The sequence below is a fragment of the Prinia subflava genome, chromosome 14, assembly GCF_021018805.1.
Source record: "Prinia subflava isolate CZ2003 ecotype Zambia chromosome 14, Cam_Psub_1.2, whole genome shotgun sequence".
NCBI classification, from domain to species: Eukaryota; Metazoa; Chordata; class Aves; order Passeriformes; family Cisticolidae; genus Prinia; species Prinia subflava.
The window spans coordinates 18,031,487-18,051,183 of NC_086260.1; the positions used below are offsets into that span (position 1 = coordinate 18,031,487).

General features: G+C 46.9%; 1 protein-coding gene and 1 long non-coding RNA gene across 4 annotated transcripts in view; both read right to left on the reverse strand.

Annotated features, from left to right (window-relative positions):
- POC1A (POC1 centriolar protein A) overlaps positions 1–10,788 on the reverse strand; it is a 53,582-nt gene extending 42,794 nt beyond the window's left edge. For 2 of the 3 annotated variants that reach the window (XM_063411762.1, XM_063411761.1), the window contains exons 1-2: positions 1,772–1,879; positions 416–500 (exon numbers count right to left, since the gene is read on the reverse strand). In XM_063411762.1, coding sequence (XP_063267832.1) covers positions 416–500; positions 1,772–1,789 — 103 coding nt within the window. In that variant the 5' untranslated portion in view covers positions 1,790–1,879. Of the gene's footprint in view, positions 1–415; positions 501–1,771; positions 1,880–9,940 lie in introns of those variants that run through there. The other variant, XM_063411763.1, reaches the window with a different exon arrangement.
- On the reverse strand, positions 2,055–5,813 carry LOC134558158 (uncharacterized). The gene is made up of 3 exons (XR_010082291.1): positions 5,196–5,813; positions 5,030–5,102; positions 2,055–2,731 (listed from the first exon to the last, which is right to left on the reverse strand). It is a non-coding gene; the product is annotated as an uncharacterized LOC134558158 (long non-coding RNA).
- Positions 10,789–19,697: the final 8,909 nt, after the last annotated feature.

Consider the following 19,697-nt stretch of genomic DNA (forward strand, 5'->3'; position numbering starts at 1 on the left):
CTGCAGAGGCAGAAGCCACACAGGTTGCAAATCTTCCACACACTCAGGAAATGAAGGTTATCTCATCCCTTTCTCATTGGCCGAGGCAGGTATCAGCTGCAGCAGGTTAAATGTCACTACAGTTTAAGCAGAGAAGACCACTGAGTTGGTGACTTAAAAGCACCCTGGCTACACCTCCCTCCAACACCTCTCCCTTGTGGCAAAACATTGACCAAAGGCAGCTCAGCAGCTCTTCACAACATATTAAAAACACAAGCTTGCAAGGTGAGTGGAGCAGTGTTCAATTTGCTGTTAGCAAGAAGCATCAGCAGGACCTTTTGCTGTTGCAGAGCTCAGTTACCTCCACTGCTCTCCACATCTAACTAAAGCAGAGCAGCTCCTTTACCCTCTGGCCATCAAAACACAGACAACTTACCCAATTGTTTCTTAGCATGACTGAAGTCCACACTAGTGACAGCATCTCTGTGGCCTTTGAAGTGCCTCTCCAGGGATGGATCTTCCTAGAAGACAAGAACGTTCAGACAACACAGATTTAAGAACTGTCTTTTTATAGTAAAATCATTTTATTGCTACAACAAGTGAACCAAGCCACATATTCACCCTACAAAAAACAGGTAGAGGTGAGAACTGTTGTGCAGGCAACTGCACAACACAAAACACAAATTTCACAAATTTTAAAAGAAGTGAATTATACAAGCTGTTATTAGCTTGGATCCTGGGTGACTGCACAAATCCCTCATGCATTTTTACAACACGCTGCTGGCACAGAGACTCTAAAGCTGACTGTAGAACAGATAAGCCATGTCCATGATCACCTGAGCAGGCAGCCAAGCTCAGCTTTGCTCTGACAGCTGCTCATCTCAGCTCAGGTGTAGCCAAGAGGCCACTGTTTGCACGGAAGAGACAAACTCACAAGGTTTAACACGCCTGTTGAAACAGGCAGGAGGAATACGAACTGCAGCAGAACAGACTGACACACAACCCTTCCCATAGCAACTTGCTGCAAAGGCCAAAAAAAGCCTGAGGTCAGGCAAAAAAACCACAAAGATTCAAGAGACCTATTACAAGAGGTTCTCTTGTATCTCTTGCACAAAAAGAGGAACAAGAGAACTTTTACTTGAAAATTGCGCAGAGTTCAGGACAGGCTGATCAGCCTTCATTCCCTGCTCTCACACACATCGCCCCTGCCTCCCCGGAAATCTCTACCACAGCCTTTTCCCGCCCAGGCCTTGACCAGAGCCCCAGCTCAGACAAGCAGCCAGCTCCAGAACAGGGCAGCCCTTCCCCCTCAACACCAGCACCCTCCGCAGATCCAGAACCCCTCCAACAGCCCAGAGGTGCGGCTCTCCACACACACAGACCAACCCCAGCCCCACCAGCAGCCCAGACCCAGGGCTACCAGCAGCATTACGCTCCTCGAGCCCCTCTGTCCCAGCCCCACCTGCATGATGCCACCCCACAGCAGCACCGAACCCTCCCCTAAGCCCAGCACTGCCTCCCACCGCCACCCCGGCCTCAGAGCCCCTCACAGCACCAGACACGCCCGGGCTGGCACCAGCCCTGCCTTCCCCTTTCGCTCTGCCCTGCACAGTCACAACCCTCCCGGCTCGGACACAACGGCCCAAGGGCTGCCAACGCCGCCACCCGCGCTCAGCGGCAGTGCCCACAGCACTCCGGGAGGCCCCGGCCCCGCCGCAGCGGCCTCGCATAGGCTGTGCTGTGCTGTGCTGTTCTGTTCGGTTCGGCCCGGCCCGGCCCGGCCGCCGCTCACCTCGCACACGGCGGCCATGACGCCCCGCGGCCGCGTTCGGTTCCCGCGCCGCGCGCGCCCCGTAGCAACGGCCCCGCCCTGCGAGGGGCGGGCCCGGCCTGAGGGGCCGCGGCGGCGGGCGCGGGGCGGCGGCGGGCGCGGGGCGGCGGCGGGCGCGGGGCGGCGGCGGGCGCGGGGCGGCGGCGGGCGCGGGGCGGCGGCGGGCGCGGGGCGGCGGCGGGCGCGGGGCGGCGGCGGGCGCGGGGCGGCGGCGGGCGCGGGGCGGCGGCGGGCGCGGGGCACAGCCGGCCCCACAGCCAGTCAGCCCGAGTCAGGGGGCTCGGGACTTTGGGAAAGCCCCTCCCGGCGTTGTTGTATCAGTTATCCTGGCAGGCTCGGGGCCGCTCACTGGCAGCCCGTTCAGTGCCCATCAACCGCACTCTTTGCCTCAGTGCTGCTCTGGGGCTGAAGGGCTCCAGGGCCTGGTGGAGGCGGTCCCCGGACCTCAGCCGGAGGAGCACCGCAAGCCCGTGCCCTCTAGGGCAAGAAGCCGGGCTGGTCACTTCCAAGAAGTGGTTTAGCTGGTGGGAAATCGGTTGCTTCTGCTTGGTCCGTGGGTGTTCAAAATAGGAACTCGCCCTGGGGTTGTGCAAAGAGCACAGGACAACTGAGAAAGGTTTATTCTTCCAGTGGTTTAATACCAACTCAGATCTATTTCTTCCAACTCTATGTATCTCAATCTAGGAACAGCGCTATTAGTTAGACACTACAGACTGGACACTGACTGCTCTCTAACAGGGGCCTGTGTGAAGCCCATATCTGCCTCTCCATGAAGTTTGGGTTGACCATCGGGGCTTCGAAAGGGCCTTTCCTTCATCTCTTCTGCATCTGGGCCTCTTCCTGTGAGGACACTCTCCTCTTGCATGTTTCCAACAGCCAGGGATGCTCTCTGTTGAAGCTGGGGTTATAGTAGTAGAGGATCTAAAACAGGCAAAGAGAACAGCTAGTTGCCACCATCTCAAGACTGGTAACCCCAAAGTTACTCCAAGCTGCAGCAGAGAATCCTGTACTCTGAGGGCTGTGTAGCACCTACAGCTCAGGCTAAAGGTTGTGATGGCTGTGTTCAGGCATCCCCACCCCTAGGGTTTCGCCTTCTGAGAGCAGAGCACTGTAGGATTTTCAAAAGCAGAACAGCTGCTTTTGAAAACCAAATATCACTAGTTCTTGGCAGCTTCAGTGCAGATGTGAGCAGGCAGGTGATCTTGTTGGTCCTTTGGTGCATCTGCTTGGCATTGGGCAGGTGCCACAGGAAGTTTTCAGTTTCCAGCCTGGCCTTGAATACTTCAAGGGATGGGGCATCTACAACCTCTATGGGCAACCTGTGCCAGGGCCTCACCACACTCACAGGGAAGGATTTCTTCCTAACATCCAATCTAAACCTCGCCTCTTTCACTACACAACTGTTCCTTGTCCTGTCACTCTCTGCCCACACAAAAAGTCCCTCTCCCTCATTTTATAACCTCCCTTATAAAAAGTGGCTTTTCAACTTTTAAATGGCCCTCTATGAGGAGGCCTTATTTGCTCTGAAGGTCCCTCTTCCCCCCCAGATTATCACAAGCATTAGTTGCTGTGCAGAGCAGCTGCTGTACCTGGCTGTGAGCAGAAGCTGCTGCTTCCTCTGCCAGGAATTCAGGCAGGGAGGCAGATCTTTGGAAATTCCACTGCATTTTGGTGAATCCATATGCATTCAGCTGCCGCATGAAACTTTTAATTTTCTGTGTGTGGAAGACCTGCGGGCATTCCCTGCCCAGCACCTCCACTTCAAAGAGATCTTTGTTGATGGCCACACATTTTCCACCCTCACTCCACCAAATTGACTGAAAGGTGCCACTTTCCAGCATCTTCCAAAGCTTCTGTGGAAAGCGCAGGGCTGAGAACTCTCGCTCCATGGCCCCTGACAGCTTTGCCTGCCAGCTGTGTCCCACCAGCTGGCAGGCAAAGGCCAACTGGCACCAACAGACAGCAGGTTCCAATGGAATGTTCTGGCATATCACTGTGGTGCCCACGCTGTGCTGGGGGGACATTGCAGGTGACATTTCTGTGATGCTTGGCAGTGGTGCCCTGGTGCGGGAAGCAGCCTGAGGAGAAACTGCTGAAGAGACCTTGTTGCTTCTCTGTCCCAGAGCCACCAGTGGTGGGAGTCCAGAGGCCAGCAGTGTCCACAGAGCTGTCCTGAGGGGCCTGGGCTGTGTCTGGCTGCACCAGGAGTGGGTCCCCAGGGAGGAGCTGGCATGGCTGCAGCCTTGGGCATCCCAGGGCCCTGTCTGGGGAGCTTTCCAGCTGGACCCCTCTGACATCTGCAGAAATGTGGCTCCCTGCAATGCAGAAACAGCAGCTCTAGCATGGAGAATCCTTTTCCTGACATCTCCTGCCCCAAAGCAGCAGGGATTCCTTGATGTCAACCCACTGTCTTTGCAAACTTCTTGAATAGGTTTGCTTTTTTTTTTATCTAGTGGGTTTAAAACCAGCTGAGAGAGATGGACCAGGGGAGTCACTTGCTTCATTTCTGTCATGAGACCCAAAAGCAGTAGTTTCCTTTCCACCCACAAATGACCCAGCAATTAGGCTGGGGGAACAAAGCCCAAGCCCTCGCTCAAGCCATCTGGTCAAGAGATGTTCTGGTTTACTTTATCTGAATCACTTCTGCTTTGTTCATAAATGCAGAGCCATGAACATTATCCCATAAACTGGTCTCCTCAGGGAAGCCACCCATCCTTCTCCCTGCTGCACTGCCATCCCACAGTAGACAGTCTGCTGGTTCAGGAGTGTTTGTGTGCCTGAAAAGCTCTGCATTCCTCCCTGCCCTTTGAGGTACTGCCTCTGAAGAGATACATTCCTCCCTCAGACATGGCCTTTCTGCCCATATAGCTATGGATTTTGGATCTGGAAGTCTGAAGCGGTTTCTAGCATGGCCTGACCTGTTCCTCATTAAATTCTTTGGCATTTGAGTATTAGCTTTTCTTTCTCTGCACTGAAATAAAAAAAGAAGATATGCACGATGCTAAATATGCCTGAGGTCTGAAAGAATTTTGTCCAATCCATTTCAGAGAAATAAAAAACCAAAACCATGTTGTGATTGCACTCCCACTTCTAAAAGCAGGAAATGGGAACATTTGCTTTAATTGATGGATTCCACCACGCGAAAAAAACACCCCTAGTTGTCTTCTAGATAATACATGAGCAGCATCTATGGTGGCCACGGATGGTTCCTTTCCTTACCTCAGCCCTGGGGTGCCACTGCATAGCCCCAGCAGCCAGAAGTGACAGCAGATCATTGGTGTGACACTCTCACCTGTGGGAGTTCAGAGCAAATGTCAAAAGAGAAAGAATTAAAGAAAATTCATGTCAAGAGGGAAATAGGGGCCCTCGGGAGCAACAAGCACACCTTGGGTCTGGCGGTGGAGTTGATAGTCTTGAATAGCCCACTTCAGCCATTCGGACATCCCTGTGGCATTATCTGCCCCGGGTTTGGGCAGGACGGGGTTTTGCAGTCCCTCAGAAGCGCGTCCCTTAGGCCGTGCGCTGTCACCCGGTGTCCCCGCGGCCGGGGCACTCCTGCCGTGCCCCAGCTGGCCACCGGGAGGCAGGCTGCGGCCGCAAACACCTCCGTGGATAAGGGGAAGCGAGCAGGAAATCGGGATGAAATCCAACACGGCCTCGCCAGAGATGAACCGGGCCGATCCAGGCAGCTTCTCTGTGGAGAATATCGTAACTCCGCTAAAAGCAGACTTGTCATGGTCATGCCAATGAATGAGCTTGCCTCTTCCAAATGCCACTTCCTAGCTTGCCACCTAGGCATTATCTAGTCATTCTCAGCAAGTCCTTCCCTGGGCTTATTTGTATCACCGTGAATCAGAAAGAGACCAGACGCCCCAAGATCTGCCCCCGCTGTCACATTAACAGAGCCTTGCACTGGCAGCCCTGCCAAGGCTGTGATTTGCATGCTGCAAAAGCTATTGCAGAGCACCTGAATTCAGGTGAGTCATTCTTGCATGAAATTACAGTTAACCTTTGACTCCAAGCCAAATCCATAAAGCCCTGAATTTCTCTCTAGAGTGTGTGGGTCTAAATTTAGCAAACAAACTTCATGTTTACCAATTCTACACTGCAAACTCCAGTTCTCACCTGTTAATTCTTAAACTGCTGGGTTACTACCAGTCTCTACTCATACCTTTGCAGTTTTAAGAATATTCCAAGGGACAGCGTGCAAAGCTTCTGAAAACCACCATGAGACTTTTTCTGAAAAAGCTGAGGTTCTCAACAAGACCAGTGGTGGGAAGAAGTATTTTGCCATCTACAAAGGAAGTGCCAAGAGACATGGGGTTGGTGAGTGCAATACAGACACACTAAAATGGAACCAGCACCTACACCCAGGTCTCCCAGTTGCTAGCAGCACTCTCACAACAAGGTCATCCTGTCCCCATGATCCCCACCATCCCAGCATGGGTCCTTCACGGCTGTTTTGTGTCCCATCCCAATACATCCTGGAGATGGAGGCAGTGGCACTGGGCAACCAACCCTGCAGTGCTATGGCACAGGCCGAAATGACCATCTGGGTTGTGACAGCCACCCTGATACTGGCACTTTGCACCCAGAGAGCACAGCAGAGTCTTAGGCAGCCCAAGCACACAGCTACAAGGAGCCAAAGAATGTAGATGAAGATTCATAGCACAGAGAGTTGTTGTCTAACCTTCTCTGCTGCAGCTGTGGAAAGGGGCAGCTGCAGACAGGTCAGACACTGCAGAAGGGAGCAGACCCACCAAGCAGCTCAGCTGGTGACAGTAACATGGTCCCATTGCTTCCATGGGGAGAGGCTGCTTTACATCAGCTGAAGATGTAGCTTGCTGCCACATCAGTTATTTTTTCTCTTACTAATGACTTTGTACTCCCCTGTGTGCCAAACCTGTTTATTTACAGCCCACATTTCTTTCTCCCACCTGCCTTTGTGCTTATGACCCTTCCTTACACAGTTAAGAAAGAGACAGGAGGAAAAAAAAAACCCCACCTTTTTCTCAAGTAAGTCCTGACCTAAATGCAAATCTGTTCAAGCAAATTCAGAGAGCTTTGATGCTGCATAAGAAGAGAAAAGGAAAGGGAGCAGCCTCTACTGCTATCAGAACGAATCTTTACTGCTGCTTAACAAGCAGGCAATGAAGCAAAAGCCACGGGAGTTTAAAAGAGGAAGCTCAGCCAAAGGTCACCTGGCAGCCCCAGGTGCTCGTTATCAGAGCCTTGAAAAGAGGGAGGAAAGTGACACCAGCTGACTGTAGCAACAGGAGGAAACAGGTGACAGGGCTGGGAGCCCTCTCCTCTCCTCAACACTCGGCATGCAGAGATCTTGGCTCTTGTAAAGCAGAGGGGCTGCAAAGCCTGGGCTCTGCAGTTGCTCAGGACACCAAAAGAAAATATTTCTGCTTCAGATTTGAAGCATCTGCTAGGCAGAGAGTCAGAGATCACTTGGTTAATTGCAACAGCCTGGTTTATCTGCTGCCCAGTATTTGCAGTGGATTTGTATTACTCTAACCGCTCATCCGTATAGCTGAAGGGCTGAGGGGAAGGGTGACAAGGGGATGCATGCAGAAGCACCAGAGGAATACACTGCTACTGCTTCTGTGGAGCTACACAGTTCTTAAGCCATCCAAGAGAGAGGGAGTTAAGGGAGCTTGTACATGCCTGCAGTTTCCAGAAGGAGCCTAAAGGAGGAGAAGGATTCAAGAGTGAGAAAACCTGGCAAGCTGGACCCAGCCAGAACACCATCAGCAGCCTTCTCGGCATCTACAAAGTTGTCTCTGACTACTAACATAAGTTCTAGTGTCTTAAGCCACTATAAGATCTTAAAATCTGTTACAGGAATATAGATCAAACCTGGCTTTAAAATGTCTCTAGCATAGGTGGCTCAGCTGTGCTGATCTTGCTGACCAAGGGCAGGTGGCTGCTCTCAGTCCCTGAACTTTCTCTGCTGCTGTCTGCAGGGGTGAGCAGACTTCATGCTTCACTGAACTCACAATTGCATCAACACAGAGCCCAAAGTGCACAAAAACTGGTGCTAGGAAAACACTAGCTGAGTTCACAGGAGTGAAGCTGGGACATGGAATTCCTCACTCTTGGGGCACATGTCCAGCACCCACACCCAGCAGGGTTCATTGCCACACTGCCCCAGGTGCTGGGGCAGGTGACAGTGCATGGTCCAGCACCAGCCACCTACAGAGCACCGTATTACCAGTGCCATGGAAGCATGTTCCAGTATTCACCTCTCCCATGGGGCTGCTTGCCAAACAACATTGATCACTGGGCTGGATCACACTTGGCCTTGACTTTTTAGCGTCTAATCTTATGAAGTTCTTTGTCCCAGAATTTCCCAAATCTGGTTCTCCACTCTGCAGATTAGAGGAGGGTATCCGTCAGACCCTGCTCAAGAGTATCAAGTGTCCATGGAAAGTGTCACATAGGAAAAACTAAAAGGATAAATACTCAGCCCTGCTGAGAGCAGAGTGGGCAGGGGGACATCAACCTTTACAGAGAAACTCCTGCTGACAGGAGAGTTTTGTCAGCACAGGCAAGCACAGAACTGCCCAATCTTTCTTCTAAAGCTCTAAGCTCTCAGGAGCCTTGCACCACCTGAAGACCTAGACAACTGCTTCTCTCCTTGCCACACACCATTCCTGCACGTTGCAGGTAAGTGTGACCAGAGCAGACCACAGAACAACTCCAAATATCTGTTACATTTGCTGCCTTTACATGCTGAAGGGAAGGATGCATCTGTTTGCAGAATGTCAGAGCAGCCCTTTTTCCAACCAGCATTAACCCTATGGCACCCACCTGACCATCTCCCCTGCAGCACTTTCCCCTCTGAACAATATAATTACATTCCTGCAGTGAACTGAGCTGTGTGAGGGGATAGTGGTTCTTTGTATTTCCAAGCCAGTTGAAGCAGGCAGAACCAGACAGTGGTGGGGCCACTGCTCACTGCCCAAACCAATTGCTTCCTTGCAATCATTTGCCCTTCCAACATCTTATCCTCAGAGAGAGAAAAACCTCCTGGCTTCCTTTCTGTCCCCTGCCAACAGGAGCTCAGCCTTTGCTGCACCTCTCTGTGCTACCATGACATGGCCACGTTTGTGCTGGGACATCTGCCTTGCTGGGGCCACTAAAGGACAAGTGGAATATTAAAGACACAGAACTATACAAGAAGAGAGTTTTCCACTGTTCAAATAGAACAGGACAACCAGAAAGGTTTACTGTTCAAACAGTTTATTATAAACTCAATTAGGTTGTGTCCATTAGACTTTATATCCATACTGTGCTGCAGGAGGCTCTGGAAGCATGGGAGCAGCTGCCAGTGGAGAAGGATGGGCTTCAGCAGACACCTGCATGTCCCTCCACACTGACCACCTGGGCTTCTGGAGGGGCCCTTCATCCAATCCTGCTGCACACAGGGCTCTCTGTTTGGGGGCAGCCCTCCTTTTGCACGTTCCCAGCAGCCAGGGATGTGCTCTGTTGAAGCTGGGGTTATAGTAGTAGAGGATCTAAAACAAAGAGAAGAGTTAGTTGCTATTATTCCAAGACGGGAAAACCCCAATCAACAAGAACTAGGATTCTGAATCACAAAAGAGGAACATGGCTAAGGAAAAGGTCTTTGAGGGCCATATGGAACTTACAGCTCAGACTAAAGCATTATATGACCATTGTGTTCAGGCATCACCACAACTGAGGTTTTGCCCTCTGGGGGGCCAAAGCAGAAGAACTGCTTTCAAAAGCTAAATATCACTATTTCTCTGCAGCTTCAGTGCAGATATGAGCAGGCAGGTTATCCCATGATCCTTGGATGCATCTGCTTAGCACTGGACAGGTGCCACAGGGAGGTTTCAGATATGGTGCAGCAAGACACAGAGCAAAGACATTCAGAGAAATCAGATTACACTGAGGCTGTCCCTTAAACGGGTTCAAACTCAGAAGATTTCCCTGAAATTTATCTTATCTGCATTTCTACTAGTCAGAAAGACTCACTCAAACCTGCCTGAGCACAGACTGAAAAGGAAGTAAAAACCAGACCACTGACTCCCATCTCCACCTCTTCTATGCAAGGCCTTATTTGCTGTGAAGGTCTCTCTCTCCCCTCTGCTGCTGTACCTGGCTGTGAGCAGAAGCTGCTGCTTCCTCTGATAGGAATTCAGGCAGGGAGGCAGATCTTTGGAGATTCCACTGTACTTTGGTGAATCCATAGAGGTTCAGCTGGCGAATAACACTCCTGATGTGCCGTGTGTTAAAAATGCGCGGACAAACTCCCCTGCCCAGCACCTCCACTTTGAAGAGGTCTTTGTTGATGGCCACGCACTTTCCACCCTCACTCCACCAAATGGACCGAAACTGGTCACTTTCCAGCATTCTCCAAAGCTTCTCTGGAAAGCAGAGGGGCAAGAATCGATTGTCTTTGCCTGTGCTCTCACTGGAAACAGCAAGAGCTCGTCTGGTCTTGTGTCTGTCACTGCCAGGCTGGACACGCCGCTCATCCTCCATCGCTTGCATGGCAGTGCCACAGGGCACAGTATCCCCCTGCCCTGGAAGGCCAGGAGAAGCCATGTCAGCCCACTGCCCCGGTGCACCTGGAGCAGAAAGGGGTGGTGTTTCTGTGGGAATCAGCTCGCTTTTCTATTCTTACAGGTGGACTGCAGCTTCCCTCATTGGCCATCACCCTGCACAGCCATATCTTATTCTCCCAGTCAGTGGGCAAAAGCCAACTAGCCGTGGCTAAGTGTGGGTTCCAATAAATGTTCTGTTTCTGTAAGCAGACACCTGTGTGTCCTGTGTGGGAGCTGGTGTGAACACCTCTTTCTCCATGCCAGCAGCAGTTCCCTGGACAGGCCAAAGATCTTGGCAGCTTCCTGAGGGGCAGCTTTCCTCCAGCCCCTCATCCAGGCACAATGCAGCTGGGGCTCTTCTTTTGTGGCCCACTCTTGGCTTGTAGCCTTCCAGCACCTCAGGGCGATCCATCTTAAAGCTGGGCTATAACAGAATCATAGAAGCTAGAAAAACAAAAATACATAAGAACTAAGACTTTAGTCTTGGCCAAAAGACAAACCTGGGTATTGAAGAAGACAGGGCAGTTTGAAATCTCAAGCTTGGGCTGGCTCAGATGTTACAATGTGGTTCTTTTAAGTGATAACCAGCCCTGGGTTTTCACCTGAGAAAGTCCAGAGAGCTCTCCTGAAGGGCTGTGGTGAAGGAGAGGCCTGGGCCATGTTCAGCTGCACCCAGGAGTGATTCCCAAAAGAGCATCAGGGACAGCTGCAGCATGGGACATCCCAGTGCCCCATTTGGAAACCTTTCCAGCTGTACCCCTCTGACACCTGCAGAAACACCCTGACAGTCTCCACCTTTTGTGATTCACTGGAGAAACACTTTACAAGCTCCCTGGTAGCAAACTAGCCTTTCAATTGGCTATCAAGTGCTGCCAAGCAAGAGGAAATGGGTTTCCTTGTTGAAACACATTGCAGCAAGCCTTTGTGTGGAGTAAACACTCTTCGTGCCAGCAGGATCAGTACAAACAACCTGCCTTGATACCCAGTTCTGAGCTGCTGCTTGTGTCTTTCTTGCAGCCCAGTGTGAGGCAGTTTGGCTGCAGCATTCTGTGATCTCTGTAAGAGGGGAGGCTATTCCTGAGGTGACAGAGACCCAGCAGATGGCTGAGAGCCCAGAACAACCCCTAAGCTCACCTTGTTAGCACTGCCAGGTTGCTGTTCTTTAACAACCTGTTCTAAACACTGGCTAAGTTTGGAAACAGTGCTAAAAGCAGGCTTGTCATGGTCATGCCAGTGAATGAAGATATTGTCAACAGAGGGAGAGTCACCAGCAACACAAGGGAGAAGTATAAACATGACTATATTTCCTCTATAGATTGGTTTATATCTAGGTGATATATAAATATCACCAAAGATATGTGTTTGAATCCTTCAAACTGCTGCAACAGAGCTTTAATACTGTATTAAGGACTGGAAAATTGGAGGATCAGAGGATATTTCACTGTCTAGCTCCAGTCTTTTGCAAATGGATGTGCATCCTCCATTCAAAACACAGATTCAACAAGCCAGTTCCTAACATGTTCTGACCCTTAAAAAGTGTCCATATTCAGCTTTTGACTTCAGCTTTATCTCCAGAAAATCCTCAGAATTTAGGCTTACTTGGAGGGCAAAGCTCACCAAGCCTTCACAGAAGACAAGGAACAGCAACATGCAGTGGTTGGCAGCAAGGCAAACCCTCTGGGGTGAAGAGCCAGCACCCAGTGATCACAGCACCACCTCTCCCAGCTCAGCCTTCAGGAAGTGAGTTGTTGTGATTTTACCTGTGAAAGCAGAAAGGGGAAGAAAGGTGATGGTTCTCATAGGAAGATGGACAAGTCAAAAAACAAGGGAGGTGCTACAGCTGCAGTGAGTTTGGGGTGTGCTGCTTTGAGTTATCCTGAGGTATGGGAAAAGCCTGTAAGTGTAAGGGCTATCCTGCAACACCTCAGGCCTTCTCAGAAGAATTTATTTCCCACTGCAAGTCACCCAGCTCTGCATTTCTTGGTCGGGTTCACTCCCTCCTGGAGAGCAGACACATTCCTCTGCCTCCACTTTTCAACTCAAGGCCAGGCCCGCAATGTGTCCGATAGATAAACCAAGCCCTGGCAAAACCTAGAACACTCTTGTTTAGCACCATACATTGACCCACTGATGAGTTTTTCTTTCATCATTTCCTGGAGATGTGGGAAGCAGCTGGAACCAGCATCCATGAAAGGAAGCAACAGCATTTCAGGCATTTCAAAAATAGAAAGATCAAAAAGGTTAGGCTTGAACCAAGTGAGGCAGACAAAGCCCATAACCCTTGCCAGGAAGATGAGTGATGCAAGCAGTGGATGCCTGTATCTGAAGGAGAGATTTTCCCCAGTCACAGCAGAGGAATATGTTTTAAGTAGCTGGCTTTTAGTCTTCTGTTTTGTTTACCAAAGACAAAACCAAAAGTGACGCCATACCCTACTTTATTAAGTGCAGAAAGAAGCATCTGGGAACAGCAGCAAAACATGACGAAGTCCAGACCAGCCTAAACACAGACACGCACAAACTCTCCTGCTCAGCCTGCTGAATATGTAGATATTTATCTATTACATCCTGTTACCACAGCTGAACACAAAATACCTGCTGGGCTTCAGGATGCTCCAAGCAGCCAGGAGGAGAACAGGGGGAATATCTCACTCAGCTGCTTCTCAGGGGTTCCTTGGTCCCTCAAATTACCACTGCTGCACAGAATGAGCAGACCCTCAGCTGGTGGGAGCAGACCCCACAGCCTCTGCCATAGCTGCGTTCATGCTGGCTCCAGTTCAAGGCCTGTATGGCTACTGCACAGTTGTCAAGCTCCTGGCAGCTTTTAGCCTGTGCCAAGTAGAACCTGAGGAGCAGAATGAGGAAGTGATCCACTGAAACTTGTTGTGTGTGAGAGACCTCCCCACAGAACCGGCACAAGAAAGGCATTGCCTGCCCAGGAAGTGCCACACTAAACCTGGAGAATGGCCAAGCTCTGGTTCAAGCTGCCTGATTTGATCACAAAAGCCAGTACCTCTGCCAAGTGCAGGCACTGGCTCAACACTGTTATAATTAGAGCTGAGGTGCCAGGCCAGTTGTTTCTAACTCCTGTTATTTTTATTATGTATCTTTCAGTATTTTCTATCTGTCCGTATTTTCAGTATTTTAACCTGAAGAGAGATGGTGTCCAATTTCAGGGGGTAGGAGATCTTCATGCTAAGACCATCCAGGTTTGTTTTCCTACTCCAGCAGAGTAGTCCAAACCTAGTGGTGCAAACCTAGGTCCTAACTATAAGGCAAAGGGGAAGTACTTCACTTGCTAAATCAACTTATTGAACAATTAGGGTTGGCAGCATTTAGTTCTGTCAAATTATCCCAAAGGTAATTATTCTAATCAGCAAACATTTATTAAAAATTGCAGAGGTACGGTAAAGAACCAGCAGAGGAAGGGATTGGCTGTTTAATCTGCAACTGTTCTGACCTTCAGGGAAAACTCTCTCTAGCACAACGTGGTTGCCATAAATACTTACACCATGACAAAAGATGTCAGAAATGCAGGCTGTCGACATTACAGGATACTCAGCCAAAGCAAAACCGTATGGCTTTCAAACAGTGAGTGTAAAGATCAGCAAGTTTAATGACAGCATGATATGCTATCCTAGAGTTGAGAGGGCAGGAAAGTGCAGCTGACGTTGAACACAAATGTACTATTTTCTTTTCAGGAAGTGAGTTTCCAAATAACACGGAACTGTTTAACTCATCGCCAAGTTTCCGATCTAAACTAAGTAAGTTCATGACAGTTCCTCCACGCAGAGTGTAGAAGGACAGTTTTCTGGAAGAGCAAGGAAATGTGAATGTGAGCAATCCAACTCCAGCCTACGTGAGAGATCATTTGTAATCGGAGATGTGAACAATCTAAGCCTATGTGAGAGAATCAGCATATTTGGATAAGTTGGACCAAGAACTTGCAAGGCCATGACAAAGGAAGAAATGATGAGAAAATAACTCCCGGATCCATAACTGGATAAAAAGTAACATATAGAAATTTGCAAAACCACTGTGTGAGCAGTTAATGTTAAACCAATCACTGCAAACATAGAGACGCGTGCTCTTAGGGTTTGACCAATTGTAAAGCAGCATGTAACGCGTGATCAGTGCCTTAAAAACATCTAAAGATGTATGGAACTATGTAATAAATGGCTTCACTTGATCATATTGATCATGGTGTGATGTCCTATTCTTGAACTCCTGCAACTGGTGCCTGAGGCCAGGGACACTTGGAATTCTCAGGCACTGCGTGCAGTGGAAAGAAGAAGCTGAGGGAAGCGGGAAAGCCGACCGAAGAACCCCTGCTGCCCCGGCAGGACTCCTCGCCAAGAAGGCAGGAGGGAAATCCCCTGGCCTGCAGGAACCCTCGCCAAGCAGGTGGGAGAAGAGCCACAGAATAGCAGGCTGGAGCCAGCTGAGACTGAAATACAGAAACTCACCCTGATCAGGTGAGCAGTCGGGGAGGAAGATGGGGTTGGACAAAGAGCAAGAGGCTGTCCTACATCTCCTCCACCATATTATCTCTGTGAGAGGATTGGCATGCAACGATTCCATATCAAGGAATTTGCTCCGATGGGCATGGGAAAAGGGTCTTATCACAGGTGTGAGTGTGGCATTCGAACAAACTGTGCAGGAGGCGATCACAAAGGTGCTTCAGGAAGCTATCAGTAGTGAAGGGAGCAGCGGCTAAAGAAGCACAAAAATATTCTACTCTTTGGAAGGTTACCACAGACATGTTGCAATCTATGAAGGGTGAGCAACAGGCTGCTGCCTCTGCTTTCACTGCTCTAACTTCCGCCAGCGCTGAAATTAGTCGCTCGTAACAACCTCTACATTTTCCACCCCTATATCTGTGCCTATACCACTTCATCACACCCTCCTCCCAGGGAGGAATCTGACCCTGATAATCCTGATAAAAAAACAAGTTGCTGAAGCTTGCAATGAATTACAGCAAGTAAAAGAGGCTGACGAAGAGCACCCCTTTGATCCTGGACCTGTCAACATAGACCCTCCCCATCCCTGTGTTACCCGTATCCACTTGAGACAGCAAACACTGAGGGAGCGGGGAGTGGACCTTACGGGAAAAGATTGCCGCACCGGTCATTTACTCAGGGACACGAAAGCAACCCGTTCCAACCACTATCCTCTCCAGGGATCAAAGAATTCCAACAAACAGTAACACACCATGGCATGAGCTCCCCCAGTTCGTCCCAGCTCACTGCCTGCCAGGAGCCAGGACTGTACAAGCGACACCCCCCTGGCCTGATGCTGGCCAGCGAGCTTGCAGCCTGCATGGCATGCTGAAGGTATCAAAATACCAACTGACACTATGTATTAGCTGAAACTCTGTTAAAATTCACCTTTTACTCTCAATAACCTCTGATTTGTGACTTACAACAGGATTGTTAACTAGAAAGACTCAAAGATGTCTGTGTGGATGTGATGTTTTCCTGCGCTTTGGTAGCAGCAATACTGTGTGATTTACTGAAAATATTTGGCTAAGTTACAAAGTTAACTTCTTTTTTCTGCTCACATTCAAGGCAATTCAACTTTTGTCTGTATTAGTTGAGACTCAGCCATAATTAATATATGAAACCCTACTGCCAGTTTTTGCTTACTTTTTACTGCAGTTTTAATACAGTAATTTTATTGTGATTTTTTTTTATATACCTATTAAGTGGTTTAAATGCATTTCTTTTTCCTTGCCATGTTTAAATTGAAATTAGATTTGATATCAAAACAGTGTAACTACATTGGCAGACCACAAAACACAGTAAACAATAGCTTACTTTTCAGAATAATCTACATTCTTGACTTTGTAACAGTTTGCAAGCATAATATTTTTGTACACCACATTGGGATGTTTTTCTTAAGGTGGATCTGACGGTTTTACTGGACGTGACACAGTTCATAGTGTTGGCTTTTGCTGTAATAATTCAAATTTTATATACTCAAGCTTGTTTACAAGCTTGAGTAAATAAGCTCAAGAAACATCAGAGGGATGCCAAGAAGTGCCAAGATGATCTTAGCAGTTTCCACCACAACCATGATAAATGACACATCCCTTCATTTTATACCCACAGGTTTAAATGAATCCCTTCCTTTTACATGTCAAGCATTGTTACTCAAGAGATCACTATCATCCAAATGCAAACTTCTTCTTTTACCAAGAATTGACTCTGATTCTAGAGGTGAAATAAAAATCATGACTTGGACTTAAGATCATGCCATCCTTAACTGATATGACTTCTTATACTACCAGACATACAATCTGTCAGAAGCACTGAAAGTTTTAGGAGCACAAGCACTTCTTATGTTTACTAGTCTAAACTTATTTCCTTATCATGACCTTTTTCAACCTGTGTTATAGACACAAGCAACGATTTTACATTACGAAGATGATCTGTTGATTGCAGCTTTTAACCAAATCCTATCAACTAGAATTTTATCTACAGCAGTTTTCTGAAGTTTAAAAATATTTGGCCCATGGTAGTTTTATTATATGGGCAAACCGAGACATGTTAACCATGACTTTACCTGTTTGCTTGCTTTTTGTTTCCAAATCTGATGGGACAATGTTCATTGTGAATTATTTTCCCTAGAGACACGTGTGACTGTATCCTATTAAATACACCTATTTAGTGCTCCAAATCCTAATTCAAATTGGGCTTCATATCAAAGCATTATAGCTGCACAGATAGATATAATTGGTTTCTTACTATTTTAGCATTAAATATTTGTATTCCATTACTTTTATTAAGCCAGGTTTAAATCTGTTATATTAATATTTGTAAAAAATACCCAAAACTGCAATTTTACAGAGCAACTTGCCCAATTCTATATTGTTGTTCTAAAGTTTTAGTAAATTTATGCTTACATAAAATTTGTGGCTACTATGAGCTTTTACCAAAACCAAATTTTTAAAAAATCATAACACACTTTTTACACCCTTTTTTTTATCCCTACAGTGAATTTGTCATATTGTTATTCTTATTACAGACTGTTCTCAGTGCCTTTTTGTGTTAATAATGGGAACTTTCATAAATATAAATTTTTAATTCTGTTAGGTTTTAATATATACTAATAAGATTAAGCTTGATATTGTTAGGTCTGAGTAATGTTATATATTATTACTCTATTGAAGTAATTCTGTTAAGAGTAATTTTTTCCAAGGCTGATTTCTGTCAAGTCTGACTGTTGCTAAATTTAAACAAAGCCAAATTTAAGTCTTCTTCAGTTTAAGCCATTTTATATTCCATTCCAGTTTTGTTAACATCGATTTTTATTCAGTGTTAGTAATGTTTAATTTGGCTTCTCTTTAATTCTGCTTAAGTGATGTTAGTTTTCACTGAGCTTAATTTTAATTTCTAAGTTAATTTTGTTAAACACCTACTTATAGATATAAAACAGTTTTATAAACCCTTCTACTTTTTATCTATTATGATTCTTTATTGCACCTTCTGCTATTTTGTCTTTCATAGGTACAACGAAAAGGTCAGTAATAGCTTCACATTATAGTTCTATTAATTGTAAGATATTTTAGTGGTTTCTTTTATTAAAGCATGGGTTACCTGGAGAATCCTGAGAAAGAAAGGACAATTCAAAAAGACCAAAAGGCCGATCACATATGAGAGAGAGACTTTATCATGTTGCTGGATGAAAGCCTGAGTCCTACCTCATTTTTATCTCAAATGTGAGGTCTATCAAATTATAGCCAGCTTTTTATAAGCTTTGTCAATTTTTATGTGATTTTCTCCAAGCCACATGTAATTTTGAGATCTCATTTTTGTTCTCTTGCTACGCTGTGCATTTCTCTAATTAAGCTCTTTGATTTGTCCTTATACTTTCTATATGAGTGAATCCAGATTCCAGAAAAAGTTATCAACTTCAACAAAAGATATCAAGATGTCAACTTTGTTGAAAGCTTACGATGAACTGGTCTTGTGATTTCTTCCAGTTAGCTTCTCTATGCTGAAAGAAACTTCAGAGAAAATGAGATTCTGTATGGTTTAATTTTTTTTTTTTTTGTCCTAGATCTTATTTGTTTACTTTATACAAATGTGTTCTAATAGTTGGCTTTAAGTATTTTATAGCTATTATTGTTGAGAGCCTTGTTTTGAAAATATGTTAAAGAACGTCCCTCTAGTTTGGAGCCTGGGCCCTGCCCACGCCCTGACTCTACTAGACAAGAGATTTACCAACAAACCCAGGAGTTTTCTGCATCAGAACAATATTTGGGTCACTTTTGACTTGACAATTGGACCCTATTAATATGACAGCTGGATTCAATTTTAGAATAATCTTGGAGAGTCATGATCCAGAGATGATTCATCCAATTCTTAACCAATTTAAAGTGAAGATTCAGCTGTTGCAGACCTTGGGTGACAGTATAATATTTTAGACAGACATTGATAATTATCTACTTTTATATGTGTTAATTACATGTGTTATTTAACTTGTCCTTACTTATTCTAAGCTTCTTGTTTTACTACATATATTGTTTTGTTTTAAAGCTGACAAACAAAAGGGGGAGTTGGCTCCTCAAGAACGTTTATAAAAGGCACTGTATATTTTTAATCTTTTTTAACTGCTCCTTGATAGATTCTAATTCCCCAAATGTTAGTGATTTTAGCAGTAACTTGCAACTACAGCCCAAAGAGAGACCCCCGATGTTGAAGATAAACCAAAGTAGATTCCAGAAGAGAGCATCAAGCCATATCATGCACAAGAGCATACTGACAACTCCACGAGCAGAGTAGTACCACAGATGTGAGCAGCACAGAGACCAGAGTTTATGCTGGATGTGCTGTGTCTAATCTGCAAAGACTGTGAACCTTGAGTTTTATGTGAATGTAAAATGTGTGAGAATTGCTGGTTTTGTAGAGCTCTTTTGGCAAAAGCGTAGTTTCCATTGTGTTGTGTTATATAATCAGAAATAGCATACTCCCGCAAATCTTAAGAATCTGTTGTTAAAACAAAAAGGGGGAACCTCAGGGATGTCACCACAAGAGAAATTGCATTAAGCACTGTATGTGCTAAATTACCTGCGGTTGGCGGGGATAGTCAAGAACTGCCCATGCTGGTTCATAGCCTGGCGCTCCGCACTAACGCCACATCACAGCATTCGCGTGTTCTGGTTAAGTATAAAGATCTTAAGACTGGTGAACGGGGGGGACCAGCCATGATAAAATTAACTGGGAGAGGATACATGTGTTTACTTATAGGGGAAGGACTTCGTTGGGTGTCAGCCCAATGGGTAAAACCATTTCTTGCTGATGCTGTTC